Source organism: Orycteropus afer, unplaced genomic scaffold (assembly GCF_000298275.1).
Source record: "Orycteropus afer afer isolate SDZICR_OR568_19922 unplaced genomic scaffold, OryAfe1.0 scaffold00008, whole genome shotgun sequence".
Classification (NCBI taxonomy): domain Eukaryota; kingdom Metazoa; phylum Chordata; class Mammalia; order Tubulidentata; family Orycteropodidae; genus Orycteropus; species Orycteropus afer.
The window spans coordinates 378,462-398,390 of NW_006921595.1; the positions used below are offsets into that span (position 1 = coordinate 378,462).

Here is a 19,929-nt window from a genome sequence, read left to right on the forward strand (position 1 = left end):
AGCAGCTCTGTGGAAGGAAGATGTAAAGATTTACCCCCTCAGAAACCCAGTGGGGTCACTATGAGTCAGCATTGACTCCATGGTAGTGAGGTTTTTTTTTTTTTTTTAATCATATTTGAAGAAGCCCTAGTGGCTCAGTTAAGCGCTGGGTTGCTAATCAAAAAGGTCAGTGGTTTGAGCCCATCAGTAGCTCTGCGGAGAAAGATTGGGCAGTTTGCTTTGGTGAAGATCATAGCCTTGGAAACTCTATGGGGCAGTTCTACTCTGTCCTATAGGTCGTTACGCATCAGAATTGACTAGACTGCAGTGGGTTATCATATTTGGAGGAACGCTAGTGGAGCAGTGGTTAAGCACTCAGCTGCTAACTGAAAATTGGCCGGTTGGAACCCATCAGCCACTCTGCAAGGGGCAGATGTGGCAGTCTGTTTCTGTAAAGATTTCAGGCCTTGGACATCCTCTAGGGGAAGTTCTCTGTCCTAGGGGCGCTATGAGTCGGAATCCACTTGATGACAGTGGGCTTATTTATTTTTTTCATATTTGGCTGAACGGAATTCACAAGAACCGGAACAAGCCATTTGGAATGGCTTGTAGTGGAGGTAGAGCTTGGATGTAAACTGCACATTTTATAGTCCCTGTGTGAAAGCGTTTGACCACAAACGTGGGTGGTTTTATTCCTTTCTGTCCAGTGACAGTTTTCAGGGCACCACGCTAGGTCTGAGACAGCCGCTGGGAGGAAGTGGGCGTGGCGATTTTCCTGACTTCCTTGTTTGGAGTAAACTTTGGCAGCGTCTGACAGCTTAGATGTTTGCTTTTCCATCTGTTGATGTGATTTTTGGGAGCTCTCTGGTTTGCCAGAGAAAATATATCTGAAAGATCCAGACGCCAAATCTTAGCCGTTCCCGTGGGTGCACAAACCCTGCCAGCCTCCTGAGAGGGGAAGCCGAAGCCGAAATAGAAAACAGACGTGCTTGTAGCGCACTGGCTCAGGCAGCTCCCAGAGATTAGAGTGGAAAAGACAGGGATTTCGGCACCCACCCTCCAGCCCCCTGTATGCTCTCGGGCGCCTGTCGCCTCCCACTGTTAACACTCCTTTCGGTGTATTTGGAACTTGGGATTGGAGACTGGGAGGCTGTGATGGCTCGCTGACTCCGCCGCCAAGCAAACACTTTAATTGACGCTACGGTGCCAGTGCTGCACCCTGCGCGCTCCGCTCTTAGCTAGCGGCAGGTCTGCGGTGACCGCGCGCGACGCGGCCCGGGGAGGGGACGCCGCCGACCGCAGGGCGCGGGTGCGGGGCTGCGCGTTCCGTGGCGGGGCACTCGGGACGCCGCCTGTCGAGCTGCGCGGCCCCTGCCCCGTCGGCCGAGCCATGACAGACACCAGCAACAGGAAGGAGGGCTTCAAAAAATGCCGGAGCGCCACTTTCAGCATCGATGGCTACAGCTTCACCATCGGTGAGAACTTTTAATCCCCCCGTCCGACTCCTAGCTCGGGCAAACATCGTCTCTGGTTGCGGGGAGGGTCCTTTTCTAAGCGGGGAGCGAGCAAGGGTGGTCAGAGTCGGAGAGGGAGTCCTGGGGCTCGATGCGCGGGGCGGAGAAGTCGCGCGTGCAGTGCGTTCTCCGCGCCCCGGGATCTCCCCGCGTGGCCCCAAGCCGGCTCTAATTTGGCAACACACTGCAACCTGGTTTCAGGATAGCACCTCTCTGAGCTGCTTGATTTCCTTGCTGTGATTTTAGCAACGCAAGCAGGGAGAGGAAAGATAAGAGACAGGGCTGGAGACTGAGAGATGAAGGTAGAGATACTGAGAGAGGGAAGACAGAAGGCGACAGAAAGACACCGCCATGGAGATAGGCATGGAGATGGAAAGAGAGACAGCGACAGAGACACAGAATGGCAGACGTATCTAGACGCAGAGACATTAATAGAAACACCAGACACTAGGTCAGAAGTAAAGAGACAAACGCCACGAACAACACGAATAAAGAGGCAGAAAGACACACGGAGACGGTGAAAGAAAGGACAGGTAAAGTCAGAGAAAGATAGGCAGAGAGATTCAGAGAGAGAAGAAGAGATTGAGCAGTAGTTTCCAGAAAAGTTGTAATAAGGGGAAAGGCCCCCCCCCCCCAACACACACTTTCTAAGAAAGGATAAAGCATAAGAAGAGACACAGGCTGTCAGAGGGAGTCGCAGAATGAGGGAGGAAGGGGTATATGTAAATGGAATATTTGAGCAAGCTGTGTGTCAATAAGCTGTGAGATGAGGTTCTCCTCTCTTGCCCTCTGGACTCCCAGTGGCTGCCGGTTTTATTTCCTCCCCAAACGCTTCATCAACAGGGGATACCAGAGGGGTCTGAAGGTATCTTCACAGCTGCTGGAGGGAGCAGGACCAGAGGGCTGACCTTTTATGGTCCACGCATTTTTAGAGACCAGCCCTTGATGTTGTAAATATTGATCCCAGACTGTTTTGAAATAACCTGTCGGGGGATTGCCTTCTCATCCCAACAGAACTGGGAATCCCACGTAGTGCTGTGAAGGCCTCCTCTCTGGAATGTCAACATTCAGAGAACAGAAGGGCAGTGGCAGGTACCAAGGAGGTGTTTGTTCCAGCATTCTTACTTCTGGGACTGCTTAGGTCGCTGTGGCTTTACATCTGAACTTAATCCCATAACCTTTGAAAATAAGGGTGCCTCTCATTCTGCTTTTTGGTGAGCTGCACCTGCTTGGAGGTGTAGAGAGCTCTAGCGGCCTAAACAGAGGAGCTAATCTCTGGGTCACTTTTGCTTTTTCTAATGAAATGGCCCAAGGTTTCTGGGGCATGAACTGAAGATGTTATTCTGAGATTAGCTATACTGCTTAGTTTGTTTCCAAGCCTTTTTTTTTTTTTTGAGTTTTTTGCCTCAACTGTCATTCCTGACCTGTCTCTTGCCTGGCCCTAACCCCAGGTCCCACCCCTCAGAGCCTTTGCTTAGGCTGTTCTATCAGCAGGGAATGCCATTCCCCCAACTCTGCACTGGGAAATCTTGCCATCCTTTAGCCCCTGCTCTCACATGCAACTTCCTCCGCCTCCTTCCCTGTCAGAAAGAATTGTCCCTTTGCTTTCCCCATAGCCCTGTAGTCCTCTAGTAGAGCTTACATCTTACCTTGATACCTTGACTCCGTTTTTTTAGGGACCTGTTAGTTGTCCTCATGGTACTACAAGTCCCTCAAGGGTGAGACTGTGTCATTTATTTTTTACTGTCAATGGATTATGGTGGGTGCTCAGGAAATGTTGTACAAGTGAATGAAAAGTTGCTCTGGTCAAATATGTTTAATTAAAAGGCCATTGTTATGCTACTATTAGTTTTCATGAGTCTGATAAGAAACCCTTAAAAAAGGATTTGGAAGTTTCACTTGGTAGTTCCTGAGAGACTGATTTTATCCCCCTCAAAGTAATGAGTTCCTGAAACCCAGGGTTATACCGTGGTCCTCGCCCTTTTAATCTTCTCCCTCTATCTGTTCCTATTCCCATTAGAAGATGGGGTTTGGCAGATTGGTATGATCTGAGGGTCAGAAGGGTCCCCAAAAGTGATTTGAGTATTTCTAGGTAAGGTGACTGTCAGCTTATTTCAGATCGATGGGCTTTATTCATCCCTTCCTTTCCTTTTGCCCTTTCTTCTCGTTCTTCAAAATTATTTATTTAATCTTACCATATTAAAAGATACAATTTGGCACAATGCCTGACAGATGGCAAATATTCAATAAATGATTACTGTTGTAATTATTCAAGGCACTAAGTTAATATGATGGAGAGAGTTTATGAAGATAAGTCAGACTTAACTCCTGTACACAAGAAGTTTGTACTTTGTTAGAGTGATGAGACATGTTCATACAAAATCATTTTACAAAGTGGAAGCTAGTAAGTGCCATAAGGGACATTTTAGAAATTGTGGGTAATCCAGACATTTTAGAAAATACAGATAATCAAAAATAAAGAAACAAAATCATCTGTAATTTTATCACCTAATGCTAAATACTATTAATATTTCTTGTACATACTTCCAGTACTTTTTTGCATATACATAATTTAAAAAAATGAAATGCAATCTTAGTGTTTGGTAATTTGTTCTTTAATAAATATGTCATTAAGTTTGCTTCATGCTATAAAATACTCATCTATTTAATCAGCCCCGTTTGTTGGCTATTTAGGTTGCTTTTTCACCACAATAAACAATGTTTAAAAAATACATTTTTTTTAAGGATAAATTTCTAAAATTGCTGTTCTAGGAACAGTCATATTTTTAGGGATATTGAAACACATACATTGCTTAACTGCCCTCTGGAAAGAGAGACCAGTTTACACTTTGCTTTCACCAGTCAAGGTATCCACACTCTCTCACGAGTGCTGGCCACTATCATTTAAAATAAGTTGCTAGTTGGAGAGGTGGAAGGTGGTATTTCAATTCTTTGTTTATTACTGATGTGAACATTATCACATGTTGTTTTGCTTCTTTTGAAAAATGATCTTTTTATGTCTTTTTCCTGTATATTTTCCCTCTGGAGGAGTTCATCGTTTATTATTAATTTGCAAGTATTCATTTTATATATATATTATTAATTATATACTCCCCCCAAACCCCAAACTCACTGCCGTTGACTTGGTTCAACTCATAGCAACCCCTCCTTGGGTTTCTGAGGCAGTATCACTACAGAAGTAGATTGCCCAATCTTCCTTCCGAGGAGTGGCTGGCTGGTGGGTTTGAACCACTAGCCTTCTGGTCAGCAGTCAAATGCCTTAGGCACTATGCCACCAGAGCTCCCAATTATATATAGCATATAGTTATAATATGGTATATTAACAATATATAATAATTATATAATTAATACATATTCATTTTATACTACATGTTATATGTACATATATATATATATACCCCTCATTTATTGACTATCTCATTATCCAACATTTTGCATTTATGATAATAGTAAAAAAATCTGACTATTTTACACATTAGTGACATATGTCTGGCAGTAACAAATGCAAAGGTACCAGGTAAGAGTAACGCTGGCTGTGATGGTTAAGGTTATGCAAGCTGGACCATGATTCTCAGTGGTCTGACAATAATATAATAATGTAATTTGAAAGTTAAATAATGATGTAATCATCCTCCATTTTATGATCTGATGTTATCCTCCATTTTTGCCTAACACCAATTTTCACATAATGACCTGTCTTTGGAACCTAACCATATTGATCAGTGAGAAGTGGGTGTATAATATTTGTAAGTTACAAGTGCTGCCTGTCATATATGTTCACATTTTTTTTTTCTACGCATCAGGATTCATATTCCTCCAACATCAATGTGTGACCATGAGGACTTACTTCAAAAATGTACAGACATCTTGTAGCCCACACCCCTGGTGCCAGCTTGTCACACTTTTTAGCAGGGTGGAGTAGGTGGACAGTCTACCTCCCACCATGTGAGAGAATTATCTTGCAGAGATCCTGGTGGCCCCAGACCTCACCTTTTTCAAGTGTCTGACATTGTGGCATTAGTGATCACCACCTCTTCTGGTCTGTTAATTATGCAAAATTTCCAGGTCAAAGGACTTTACTAAAGGAATTCATATTATGGTACTGATGATTCAAGAGATTCTTACAGGAGGAGGCCTAAAAGGAAAACAGGAACTTTATAGGTTCTGCAAGAGGAAAGGGGTGACTTGCTTTTGTGGCAAGATCTGAATTTGAAGAGATCTTGATCAAACTTCCCTTTGGGCTGAAGAGAGGCATCTACTTTTGGTTCAGATAGGCAGGGAGAAAGCTTCAGATACAGATCTAACCAGGGATGGGACTTTTGAGAAGGTATTTGGACTATATGGGGCATTTGTGGTAGTCACCATACTGGAGCTAAGGGGCCAGACAAGGTACAACTGTCACTAAGTGAGCAGAGGTCAGAGGAGTTAGATGTTCTGCAATGTGAGGAACAGTCCTGCACGGTGCAGAATTGTCCTGCCCCAACATTACCCCCATGGAGAAAACCTATGAATTTCCCTCTGACATGGAACTCTGGGGCTCCTGAGCAGCCTGAGCTCTGGCTGCAGGGAGTTCAGGGAGCTGACAATCGATCAATCATTGAACACAGGCAACTCACTTGTAATGAGAAGCTGTGGATAGTGGGTCAGGCAATGAATGAGGAGCTTTATTCATCTTAGTTCACTTGATAGTCTTTCACAACTCTGAGAGGTAGATACTCTGACTGCCATTTTCAGAGAAGAAGCTCTTAAGACTCAGAGAGAGCAAGTATTTTGCTAGAAGTCACACAGCTAGAAGTGGCGGAGTTGAATTCAAACCCATATTTATTTACTTTACGCCTCAGCTCAGAATTTGTCCTCATACTACACTGCCTCCCACTTTGGACTTTTTTCCTGCTCAGGCCTTGGGACCAGTTCATCATCTGTTGGAGAGAGATCTAGGAGTGTGCCAGGCCTATCAAACCAGCTCATGCTGGGGAAAAACCAGAAAGAAACTGGACCACTGTAGCTGCGGAGGGTGAAGGGGTGTACTGTTCTTAGAAGATCAGGTGGAAGAACAAGGCTCATTAATTTGCCTCATCAACAGAGCCTTTCACCAGGGCTTCCTGTTCATGCCTGTGCTTCCCTGTGTCCCAGGGCAATGTGTTTTGCATGTTCTTTATTCATTTTCTCAGGTCATGAAATGGGTCTATGGTCAAGAGCTATTTCAGAGGTCTTGGAATCAATGGGGCTGAATGTGTGCCACATTCAGAAAATGCTGACTGTCATCAAGCCATTGTGATTTGAGAGCTCCATCCCTGGGAGACCATTAAATTTATGATTACAGCAAATGATTATAATGATTAGAATTAATTGAAGGCCATATGTAGAAGTTCAAGTGTAATCTGACTCTGGTGAAGTACTTGCAAATTACCATTTGAATATGAAGTGAATGGTTGGAGGTTATAGTATCATTGTTTCTCAGAACTTTATCTCCTGGGCTTTGGATATCTATTTGGTTTTTATAGAGAGTCCCTGGGTAGCAGAAATGTTTAGTGAGACTGATTGATAAACTGAAGGTTGAGGGTTTGAGTCCACCCAGAGGTACCTCAGATCAAAGGCTTGGAGATCTATTTATGAAGAATCAGCCATTGAAAACCCTATAGGCTCTGACACTCATGGGGTCACCATGAGTCCAAGTCTATTCGATGGCAGCTGGTTTGGTTTGATTTTGGTTTTGAATTAAGATAATTCACAGATTCTTACTTTCTCTGTGAGGCTGCCTGAAGTATAAACAAATCAGCATCTCCCTCCCCAAACTGAAATATAACTGTAGAACACCGAAGCACTTTTAAAATCTTAAATCACCTGAGTGGACCTCACTTGATACTCCTGACTACTCATTTAGATGAAAAAATGGGGCTCAGAGAGAGCCCTCACTTTTCCTCATCTCTTCAGTAATGCCTTCTAGGGTGTCAGAACTTACACGCTGGGAGGACAAGAAGTTGACGGAGTGCATGCAAAGAGGCTGCTTCCTTCAAAAATGAAACCGGTGGTGTTGTGGAAAATTCTAGGCTTGTGCTGAAGAAGTGTTGCTAACGGAGGGATGCGTTTCCTGTAGCAACCACCACTGGCTCCCCTGCCCTGGTGTTTCTCTCCTTTGGATTGTCCCAAAGGAGGAAAACAAGGGGCCTCTAGATAGCAATCTGATACCCAAGGGGCTGAGGGTGAGGATTCCCTGGCCCAGCCGTGGATTGCTGGGAATTAAGAGCCCCAGCTGAGTGGAGGAGGTGTACTGAGGGGATGCTCTTCACAGAAGGCTCTTTGCAGGGCTGCTTGGGTGGCTGAGGCCAGGGTGACTTGTCTGCATGCACTGGGGAGGGGGCGGTGCTGCCTACTCTACAGTCCAGGGATGGAGACCCCTGGCCTTCTTTGGTGCATATGGTTGAGGACTTCCTCAGCCCAGACTGTTCTTTGTGCTTTCTGCCAAGTGTCTTGTCTTCATCTGCCTGCTTGCCTGTTTTGGGGGAGATAAGACTTGTGGGTCTTACAGGCCACTTTGAGGGTAGTGGTGGAGAGGGGAGGTGGGCAGCAAAGAAACAAATAAGGACCCAAGGTGAAATATTCTACAACCACCTCCTGGTACCCATTCCCTAATTCCCTCCCTCTCCTCACGTCTCTAAGAGGACTGGAGCAAGAGTAAGGTGGAGGGGAGTGTGGAAAGGGGTTGTGCAGACTGGAGCTTGTGTGTCTGCTCTGCCTTACACCTCTTACCCCCCACATTCTTCACCTTGGACAAATCAGTTTACTTCTCAGCCTCTGTCCTCATATATAAAATGGGGAGCCTGTTTCTTGGTTATGGAGCAATGGTGAGGATCAAATGAAGTTGCACATGAAAAATTGCTTTGTTAACTAAAATGCCATCAAAATGCTTTTTTTTTAAAGTACATCATTATCACTAAGGAAAAATTTGACTACTGGTTAAAACCTGTGTATCCCTCTCCATGGTATTTAACAAAGAGAAGCCTTGTCTTTCACATAAGGAATGAAGCCTCACAATGACAGATTAATTGACAGAATTAGGGGTGTGTGTCAACTGAGAGGTCACATCATAGTTGGAAACTTGGGATTTGGAGTCACATAAAGACTTATTGTGCCAACAGGCAAGTCATTTAGCTTCTCCAAGCCTCAGTTTCCTTCTCAGAGTAAATGAAGTTACTAATGTATTTCTCACAGGTTAATTGCAGCCAGGGGGAGGGAAGCACCTGCATAACACCTGGTTGTTGCTCTGTGAGTGCCAATGTCCCTTCCCTTTCTCTGAAACCATGCTGTGAACAGAGCTGGCTCTGGCTGAGAGTATGGTGAGCGTCAGTGGTGTGGTCCTAAGGGTTTGTGGCCACACTCTCTGGGGCAGGCTCAGAGGTCAGTACTGACCTGCATTGATGCCAGAGTGGCTGCTGGGATGCCCTCAAGAACTCCTCTGGCTCCTGACAGCAGAAGGGAAGAAGAGGAAAGTGCACTGGGCACCCTCTTGCCCGAGCCACACTGTGTGTCTTCCCAGCTTCCACTGAGCTGGTGGAGCAGTGGACACAGTCTACCTGGGGCCAGGGGGAAGTTGGGCATGGTGGGGAGAGCAGCATTGTGGAAATGATGTCCTGGGAATCTGGGGATCTGGCCTGGGGCATAGCAGGAAGAGAGAACTGTTGTTGTTGTTGTTGTTAAGTGCCATCGAGTCGTTTCCGACTCATAGCGACCCCATGCACAGCAGAACGAAACACTGCCCTGCCCGATCCCTCGCCAGCCCCACGATCCCTGCTATACTTGAGCTCATCATTGCAGCCACCATATCAATCCATCTCGTTGAAGGCCTCCCCCTCTTTCGTCGACCCTCCACCCTACCAAGCATGACATCCTTCTCCAGGGAATGGTCCCTTCTTACAACATGACCAAAATAGGTGAGATGAAGTCTGGCCGTTCTTGCTTCCAAGGAGCATTCTGGCTGCACTTCCTCCAGGACAGATCTGTTAGTTCTTTTTGCAGTCCATGGTACTTTCAGCATTCTTCACCAGCACCACAACTCAAAAGCATCCACTCTTCTTTGGTCTTCCTTATTCATTGTCCAGCTCTCACATGCATACAAGGCGATTGGAAATATGGCTTGTGTCAGGCACATCTTAGTCCTCAAGGAGATATCCTTGCTCCTCAGCACTTGAAACAGTTCCTTCGCAGTTGGCTTTCCCAATGCTACACATCGTCTAATGTCCTGACTGCTCCTTCTGTTGGCATCGATTGTAGAACCAAGCAACGTGAATTCCTTGACAACCTCAATCTTCTCTCCATTTATTGTGATGCTGCTCATTGGTCCAGTTGTGAGGATTTTTGTTTTCTTTCTATTGAGACGTAATCCATACTGCAGACTGTATTCTTCAACCTTCATCAGTAGGTGCCTTAAGTCATCCTCACTTTCAGCAAGCAAAGTTGTATCGTCTGTATATCTCAGGTTGTTAATGATTCTTCCTCCAATCCTGATACCACGTTTTTCTTCATACAGTCCAGCTTCTTGGATTATTTGCTCAGCATATAGATTGAATAAGTGTGGAGAAAGGATACAACCCTGACACACTCCCTTCTTGATTTTAAACCATGTAGTGTCCCCTTGTTCTGTTCGAATGACAGCCTCCTGGTCAAGGTACAGATTCCTCATGAGTACAATCAAGTGCTCGGGAATTCCCATTCTTCTCAATGTTATCTATAATTTGTCATGATCCACACAATCAAATGCCTTTGCATAGTCAATAAAACACAAGTAAACATCTTTCCGGTATTCTGTGCCTTGAGCCAAGATCCATCTGACAACAGCTATGATATCCCTTGTTCCACGTCCTCTTCTGAATCCGGCTTGAACCTCTGGAAGTTCTCTGTCAATATACTGCTGCAAACGTTTCTGAATTATCTTCAGTAAGATCTTACTTGCGTGCGATATTAATGATATTGTTCTATAATTTCCACATTCTGTGGGATCACCTTTCTTTGGAATGGGCACAAATATGGATCTCTTCCAGTCAGTTGGCCAGGTAGCTGTCTTCCAAATCTCTTGGCATAACTGAGTGAGTGCCTCCAATGGAGCATCTGTTTGTTGAAATATCTCAATCGGTATGCCATCAATTCCCGGAGCCTTCTTCTTCACCAGTTCTTTCATTGCAGCTTTGACTTCTTCCTTCATTACCATTGGTTCTAGATCATATGCCACTTCTTGAAATGGATGAAGATCGATCAGTTCTTTTTGGTACAGTGACTCTGTGTATTCCTGCCATCTTCTCTTGATGTTTCCTGCATCATTCAATATTTTGCCCATAGAATCTCTCACTATTGCAACTCGAGGCTTAAATTTTTTCTTCACTTCTTTCAGTTTGAGAAATGCTGAGCATGTTCTTCCTTTTTGGTTTTCAGACTCCAGGTCTTTGCACATTTCATTATAGTAATTGGCTTTGTCTACTCGAGCTGCTCTTTGAAATCTTCTGTTCAGCTCTTTGACCTTTTCATTTCTTCCATTTGCTTTAGCTATTCTCCGCTCAAGGGCAAGGTTCAGAGTCTCTTCTGTCATCCACTTTGGTCTTCTCTTCTAGAGGGGACTAGGATGATTAAATTGGATTTAATGAAAAACAAAATAAAAAACCAGTTGTTTGTGCCAGTTCTGACTCAGGGCAACTTCATGTGTGTCAGGATGGAACTATGATCCACAGAGGTTTTTCAGTGATTGACTTTTTTGGAAGTAGCCCGGCCTTTCTTTGGAGGCATGTCTGGATGGATTCAAAACATCTGCCTTTTGATTAGTAGCTGAGTGTTTAATGCCACCCTAAACTGGTCTACTAAATTGGATTCAGTAATGCTCAGAATGTAGCAAGCTCTGGAGTTAGATACTTAGAGTCAAATCCTGAACCCCATCTTCCTTTTGCTGTGATCTTGGAAAAGTGGCATTACACGGTTAAAGTTCAGTTTCCTAAGCTGTATAATGGGCATAATAAATAGTACTAAAAACACTCATTGCCATTGAGTCGGATCCAACTCGTAGCGACCCCTCCTTGGGTTTCTGAGATGGTATCACTACAGAAGTAGATTGCCTAAACTTCCTTCTGAGGAATGCCTGGTGGGTTTGAACCAGCAGGCTTCTGGTTAGCAGTCAAATGCCTTAGGCACTATGCCAGCAGAGCTCCCTTATAATAAGTAGTATTACCTGTTTATTGGGAAATATTTATTGAGTTGGGAAATTAAATGAGATAATGCAAATAGAGCTCCTAACAGGGCTTACTCATCCATTAGGCCCAGTAGGCACAGTGCCTAGGGACAATGACACTTAAAAGGCCCATAAAAATATTTAAATTTCTTTTAAAATCAGAAGAAAAAACTGAACTTTTAGGTCAAATAAAATGATCTAAATAATATTAATATTTTATTCTTTATAGTAATGTGTATATTTAACTAGTTAATTAATTAATTTATTAATTAATAGAGGAAGGTACCCATGAAGGCCATGGAAAGAGCCCATGAAAACCGTAATGTAGCCTAGCTAGCTCTTGCTACAGTGCCTGGCACACGTGCAACTTTAAAAAATTGTTAGTTGTTATTATTGGGAAGTTAAACATTTGCTAAATATAGTACTGAACTAGGCACTGGAGAATGGTAGGGTGAGAGGAGACTGGGGGAAAACACATGTGGTGAAAAACATATTCTGGACTCAGAATCAAGAATGGACACCCTATTACTAATTTAGGAGCTCTGGTAGCATAGTGCCTAAGGCACTTGACGGCTAACCAGAAGGCTGGCGGTTCAAACCCACCAGCCACTCCTCGGAAGGAAGGTTGGGCAATCCTACTTCCGTAGTGATACTGCCTCGGAAACCCAAAGAGGGGTCGCTATGAGTCGGGGCCGACTCGACGGCATATAACAACAACAACATTACTAATTTACTAACTTGCCCTTGAATCCAGAGCAAATCACCTGCTTCTCACTTTCTCTACTGGTCCATCAATTGGTTGGGTAAGGAAATCTCTGAGGTTCCTGCCACTCTGGAAGGAGGTGAGGCTACTGGAGCATTCCCACAATGCGGGAGGTGGAGGGGAATGGCTAAGTGAATCTCATTGGTGATTTCTTGTGAAAGATGCTTTGCAGAGTTCAGAGCAAAGTAGAGGCAGATTTCAGGTAGGATTAGTGAAGCTCTCACAGAGTCAAAGTTATTCTTGAAGTAAGTATACTGGATTTTGTGTATATAATTTTGTAGAGTAATTCTTTTTTTTTTTTTTTTTTTAACAAACAGGAGTTTATTCTCTTACAGTTTGGAGGCTTTAAGTCCTAGTTCAGGGTTCCAGGCTCTAGGGGCTGGGTGAAAGCCCCTTGACCTTGGCCTTCAGCTCTGCCTCTTGCTCCCGGCTCACTGAAGCTAGAGGCATCTCTTCATGTGGAGTAATTCTTACAGTGAAGTTTGATCACCATTGATCTAAACTCAAGGGAAAAATCAAAGGCAAGTCAATATGTAGCTGCCTGGGCTTTCCACCTACTTTGCCTTTATGCTAACTATCAAATTCTGGTGAGACATGGGAAAATGGGTGAAGATTTCCAGGTGTTTCTGCTTGCTGTTAGGGCTAACTCCACAGCAAGTGATACAAAGCCTTTATGACCTCAATTCATGTTAACAGATTTGTTTGTTATGAAGAATAAAAGTGATAATTGATGATACAGACATGAAAGCACCTGCATGTCTTAGTGTAGGATTTCTGACTAGGCAGGGATCTTTTTAACAAATGCTTGCTGGATTTGAGAGGCAGAGAACTCACTGCCATCGAGTCAATTCCGACTCATAGCAACCCCCTTTGGGTTTCTGAGGTGGTAAATCTTTATGGAAGTAGATTGTCCAGTCTTTCTTCCATGGAGTGGCTGGTGGGTTTGAATTGCCAGACTTCTGGTTAGCAGTTAAATACCTTAGGCACTATGCCACCAGAGCTCCTTGTGTGTAGATGCTAAGGACATTATTTCTAGAACTGTGGTTTGAATTTTAGCTTCACAATTTATTATCTGTCTGATAATAGACAAGATATTTAACTTCTTTATATTTCAATGTGTCACCTGTTAGATGGAGATAATAACATTACTCACATCACAGTGTTGAAGGATTAAATGAGTTGATATAGTGATGTACTGCCTGAGGCATTGACTGCTAACCAGAGGGTTGGCTATTCAAATCTACCAGCCACTCAGTGCAAGGAAGACTGGACAGTCTATTTCCGTAAAGATTTATAGCCTCAGAAACCCAAAGGGGGTCGCTATGAATCAAATTTGACTCGATGGCAGTGAGTTTTTTTTTTAATTTTAATAGATAAAGCAATTAGAAGGCTAGTTGGTGGTTCAAACCCACCAGCCACTGCTTGGAAAGAAGGCTGGGCAATCTACTTTCGTAGAGATACCACCTCAGAAACCCAAGGAGGGGTTGCTCTGAGTAGGAACCACGGCAGTGGTTTGGTTTGAGTAAACCAATTAGAATAGTACCTGGTACATAACCAGTTAACCAGTTGCCACTGAGGTCTCTTTCAACTTATGGTGACCCCATGTATGTCAGAGTAGAACTGTGCTCCATAGGGTTTTCAAGGATTGATTTTTTGAAAGTAGGTTGCCAGGTCTTCTGAGGTGCATATGGGTGAACTCAAGCCTCTGACCATTCAGTTAGCACCCAAGTGTGTTAATTGTTTGTACCATTTACACAGGGACTCCTGTGTATATAGTAAGTTCCCTGGGTGGTACATGGTTAAGCATGTGGCTACTAACTCAAAGGTTGGCAGTTTGAACCCACCTATAGGCACCTTGGAAGAAAGGCCTGGTGATCTGCTTCTGAAAGTCACAGTCATGAAAACCCTATAGAGCACAGTTTGACTCAGACACACATGGGGTCACTATAAGTCAGAGCCTACTCAGTGGTAGCTGGTTGGTTATATAAGTGTTTGTTATTATACTCTTCTTTTTTGAAAATAATAATAACTAGCTCTGAATTCTACGTGACCAAATACCCCCATATACTGTTCATTGAAGAGTTGTAAGGAAGACCACAGCCTTCTATTTCCTGTTGTTCCAAATTGGCATTTCTGGCCAGAAGGCATCACTTTTGTGCCCTTGAGCATTGGTATCCCAATGCCATATAGTTTTTTTTGGAGACTCTGTGGTGTACTTCCAAATATTCTCATCTTCTAAACCAGTTTAATCATCTTTATGTTCTAGGGTGTTACTGGTTTTGCAAAGTGAGTCTCTATCTTAGTTATCTAGTGCTGTTGTAACAGAAATATCATAAGTGGGTGGCTTTAACAAACAGAAATTTATTTTCTCATAATTTAGGGAACTAGAAGTCTGAAATTGGAATGCCACCTCTAGGGGAAGGCTCTGTCTGTTGGCCATAGGGGAAGATCCCTGCCTCTTCAGGTTGTTTCCTGGTTCCTTGAGCTGGTGGTGTAGTGCTTAAGGCATTTGACTGCTAACCAGAAGGCTAGTGGTTCAAACACACCAGCCACATTTAACTGCTAACTAGAAGGCTGGTGTTTCAAACCCACCAGCCACTCCTTGGAAGGAAGGTTGGGCAATCTACTTCCATAGAGATAACTGCCTCGGAAACCCAAGGAGGGGTTGCTATGAGTCGGATCCAACTCGAAGGCAGTGAGTTTGGTTTTTGGTTTTGGAGGTCTCCATGTGACTTAGCATCTGTCTTCCCCTATCTCTGTTCTATTTCTTTGCTTGATTGTTTAATCTCTTTTGTATCTCCAAAGAGATTGACTCAAGATACACCCTATACTAGTCCTGCCTTGTTAACATAACAAAGACAACCCATTCCCAAATGGGGGACACAATTCAATCCATAATAGTCTCTGTCAGGCCACTACTAACTCTTTTGGACCACCCACTAAGTGCAAAGGAAAGTGACCCAGAGGACTTAGGTCTAGAACAGTCCTGGCACTTCCTATCCCTATGGCCATGAGAAAATAGTTAATCTCTTTGAGTTTCATGCCCCTCATTTGTAAATAGGGATAACAGCTTCTATTTTGTTGTGTTGGGAGGATTCAATAGGATGAGTAACATAAGAACCCAGTATGTTGCTCCAAAACCCAGTTGCCCTAGAGTTGATGCAACTCATTGCAACCCCATGTATGTCAGAGTAGAACTGTGCTCCACAGGATTTTCAATGGCTGTTTTTTAGAAGTAGATTGTCAGGCCTTTCTTCTGAGGTGACTTTGGGTGGACTTGAACCTCCAGTATTTTAGCCAACCATTTTCACCACCTAGGGACTTTCAGTATGATATAGGTGGCCAGTAATTGGTAGCTGTTGGTTATGATGATGGAGGCTCTGAAATCAGGGCAAGTCTCCCAGACCCACACCTGCTTCCCTGGATGATGCTCACTAGCCTGGCTCTTGGTTGCCTCTGACAGCCCCTGATGAACCACTTATGTTGAGTGCTGGCAAGGCTGTGGGCTGTCTTTGTTTTAGTGGAGGATTTCCGACCAAGCCTGGGATCTGGAGTGCCTGCCTCACCCTGGCTGAGTGTTTCCAGCTGGGCTTGGGTAATTGGTGCCAGCTGCTGTGGGAGAACTGGTTGGCACTTCCTGTGCTGTTTGGCAGGCAGGCTCTGGAGTGTGGCGGGAACTTGGCTTGAGAACTAGGCCATCCCCAAGAAGCCCTGGAGGGTTCAAGGCAGAGTTGATAGAAGTGGTTTTTACTTCTGTCCAGTAGTATATCTTGGACAAAGGTCCAAAGCACACAAGATTCCATTCAGTAATATTAATCTGTGTGCTATTGCCTGACTGTTTCTCTAGAATGAAATAACATTAACTGATTTGCTGACTCCTGTGTGTTTTCCCTACTTCTCCAGACAGCTGTGTTTCTCATTGACTACTCTGTACAGTAGCTCAGGTATCACTAGTAACTACTAGCATTTGGTTAGCCTTCAAGAAAGCCCTTTTTATAGATGGTCTAACTTAGTTTCACCAGTGAAGTTATATTATAGATGGAGCCACAGCAGCTCACTCAGAAGTGACTTGCCCAAAATCAAGCTGGTGACTGAGGGTTCCAGATTTCAAGTCCAGTGCTCAGTCTTTCTTTGTCTCTTTTTGTTGGAATGCTGTATCTGACCTGCAGAATTACGTATTTTATTCACCAGGCATCTTGGCAGTTGGCGATATCTCAAAGGATTATTGTGGTGTATGAAGAGTTCCTAGGTGGTGCAAATGGTTGATGTGCTCTGCTGCTAACCAGAGTTTGGAGGTTCAAGTCCACCCAAGGGTGCCTCAGAAGAAAGACCTAGGGATCTACTTCTGAAAAATCAGCCATGAAAACCCTATGGGAGAGAGTTCTTCTCTGACCCATGTGGAGTGGTCATGAGTCAGAGTTGATGTGATGGCAACCAGTTTATACACTGCAAGGAATATTCCTGCCTTGATTTTGGACACACCAGAATTTGAATTATCAAGCTTGGCTGTTCACCATTTATGAGATATTTGACCACTCTCTTTACCTTTCTGAATCTTGGTTCTTTGACTGTAAAGTGGAAATAAGAATAGCTATATGTGATGAACCAAAAAGACTAAACCAGTTGCTGTCAAGTCGATTCCCAAATAAGAGGCCACCACCAAAACCAAAATCCATTGCCATTGAGTCGATTCTGACTTCTAGCGACCCCCATTGGGTTTCCAAGCTGTAAATTTTTACTGAAGTAGATTGCCTCATCTTCCTCCTGCAGAGCAGCTGGTAGGTTCAAACCATTGACCTTCTGGTTGGCAGCCAAATGCCTTACCCACTACACTACCAGAGTTCCTTACAAGGCCAACACAGGTGTTCTTAAATCTTAGTTTCTTCCCTTTTCTCCTTCCATAGTTTGTATCCAACTGAAAGTATGTCAGCTGGCTTAGATGTGTAACCACAAAATATGGGGACCCTTTAGCCCTTTGGAAGCTTCCTCTCCCTGAGAGGCCCTGGGAGAAAGCGGGCATTGTTTTAATCTGGCTCTTGGACACAGAGACCTTAAACTAACACAATAGAACTTGGGCATGTGTGGAAGAGTTGATGGATTTTTGTTTTAAAGTCATTAGTTTATAATTTCCAAAAAAGGCCACTGTGTCTAGTGACTCACCTTTCTCTAACAGTTGAAAGTTACTTCAGTTTTTTAAATTTTGTCAAATCAGTAAGTATCAAGGGGAATCCAGCATCTCTTAAAGAGGACACTGGGAGGGCTCTGATCCGAACTAGCACTTAATCCTCTGCTGGGCCCCAGGAAACCCAGCTTTCCAAGAAAAGGCATTTTCTTCCTTTCTAATCTGGGTCATTTGTGAGGCCCACTGTTTAAGACATTGAAAAAAGCTTGAAAGTTCAGAATTTAGTTTGGTTGGATAAAACTGTAAATCCAGTCTTAGTGAGTATTTTAAGGAGGCAGTTTTTTGAGGGGTGGTTATTCAGCTGTTATTACCAAACTATTGTCCACATGCTGATAAGTCCCTGGGTGGTGCAAAGGGTTAAGCCCTGGGCTACTAACTGACAGATTGGCGGTTCGAACCTGGAGGATCCTTGTAAGAAAGTCCTGGCAATCTGCTTCTGAAAGGTCACAGTCATGAAAAGCCTATGGAATGCAGTTCTACTTTGAAACACATGGGGTTGCCATGAGTCGGAGTCAACTCAATGGCAGCTGGTTGCCATTGACAAAGCACTTTCCCAAACATCAACTCATTTCATTTTGCCAATAGCCCTGCAAAAGAACCATGGCCTTTGCTTTTCTCCATGCTCATACTTTGCGGATGAGGCAGTGGTGGTTCAGTAGTAGAATTCTCCCCTTCCATGTGGGAGACCCAAGTTTGATTCCTGTTCAATATACTTCATGAACAGCTGTCACCCATCTGTCACTAGAGGCTTCTGTGTTGCTATGATGCTGGACAGGTTTCGTGGGAGCTTCCAGACTAAGATGGACTAGGAAGAAAGGCCTGGTGGTCTTGAAAATCAGCCAATGAAAATCTTATGGATCACAGTAGTCTGATCTACAACAGTCATGGAGATTGTGCAGAACTGAGCAGTGTTTTGCTCCATTGTCCTTGGGATTGCCATGGGTTGGGGGCCAAGTTGACCACAACTAAAAACAACAATATGCTTTGGAGGGCTCCTGCCTGCCCTGCCTTCCTGTGGATTGTCATCATTTACTTTGCCTGTATTCACAGAGTCCCCATCGCATAGCAGCTGTCATGTTGACATTAGAGAGACAATGTGAGCACAACAGGTAACATGATTAGATTTGTGTTTACAGAAGCATACCTTGGGTGCACTGTGGAGAATCAATGAGTGTTTATGGAATGGTGCTGCTGTTGTGTAATAACTCCCTATCATAGGAGTGTGGTATACTCCTCTGTATCTGGGCCTCCTGTCCTGAGTATTAACTCTCTGGAACAGACCAGCAGACTTTCAGGATGCCAGAAACATAGGTAGAGCCAGAGTCTGGAGGGTCTCTCTCTCTCTCTCTCTTTTTCCTGATTACTTAATGCATTTTTTAACAAAATGGAGATAACATTATTAATTTTATTTGCTTATAAAATGATCCATATTCATTTTAGGAATTAAGGAAAGAAAGCCTTTTCATCTAGAGATGACCTCTGTTAATATTTAGAATTTGTTTCTATATATTTCTCTATCCCTTAATGTTCTATTCAGTTTTATTTCAATGAGATCATACATGTTCTATTACCTGCTTTTTAAAAAAGCTCAATTGTATGTAGGGATATTTTAAGTTACTCAGTTCTCTCTCTCTCCAGTTTAGTGTCTAGATCCTCTTTTGTAGTCATTCCAGCTTTTCTAATCCTGAATGCCCATGAAACTTACCTGAGCATTTCACAATATGGCCTATTGGATAGTGGTGTCTCACTAATTATAAACACACACACACACACACACACACAATTTTATATGTTGTTGTTAGGTGCCATTGAGTCATTTCCAATTCATAGCAACAGAACAAAACACTGCCCAGTCCTCTGGCATCCTCACGGTCATTACTAAGCTTGAGACCACTGTCGTACCCACTGTGTCAATTGTTCTTGTTGAGGGTTTTCCTCTCTTTCACTGAACTTCTACTTTACCAAGCATCACGTCCTTCATCATGTCCCTCCTGATGTCTCCTGATAACACGTCCAAAGTATGTGAGATGAAATCTCTCCATCCTCATTTCTAAGGAGCATTCTGGTTGTACTTCTTCCAAGACAGGTTTGTTCATTCTTCTGGCAGCCTATGGTATATCCAGTAGCCTTTCCCAACACCACAATTAAAATGATTCAATTCTTCGGTCTTCCTTATTCGTTGTCCAGCTTTCACATGCATATGAGGTGATTGGAAATACCATGGCTTGGGTCAGGTCACATTAGTCTTCAAAGTAACATC

At 43.7% G+C, this 19,929-nt stretch overlaps 1 protein-coding gene across 1 annotated transcript in view; it reads left to right on the plus strand.

The window, feature by feature from the left end:
• The first annotated feature begins 1,369 nt into the window (after positions 1–1,369).
• PDE1C (phosphodiesterase 1C) overlaps positions 1,370–19,929 on the plus strand; it is a 787,489-nt gene continuing 768,929 nt past the window's right edge. Inside the window, exon 1 of the mRNA XM_007945296.2 lies at positions 1,370–1,454. Coding sequence (XP_007943487.1) covers positions 1,370–1,454 — 85 coding nt within the window. The remainder of the gene's footprint in view (positions 1,455–19,929) is intronic.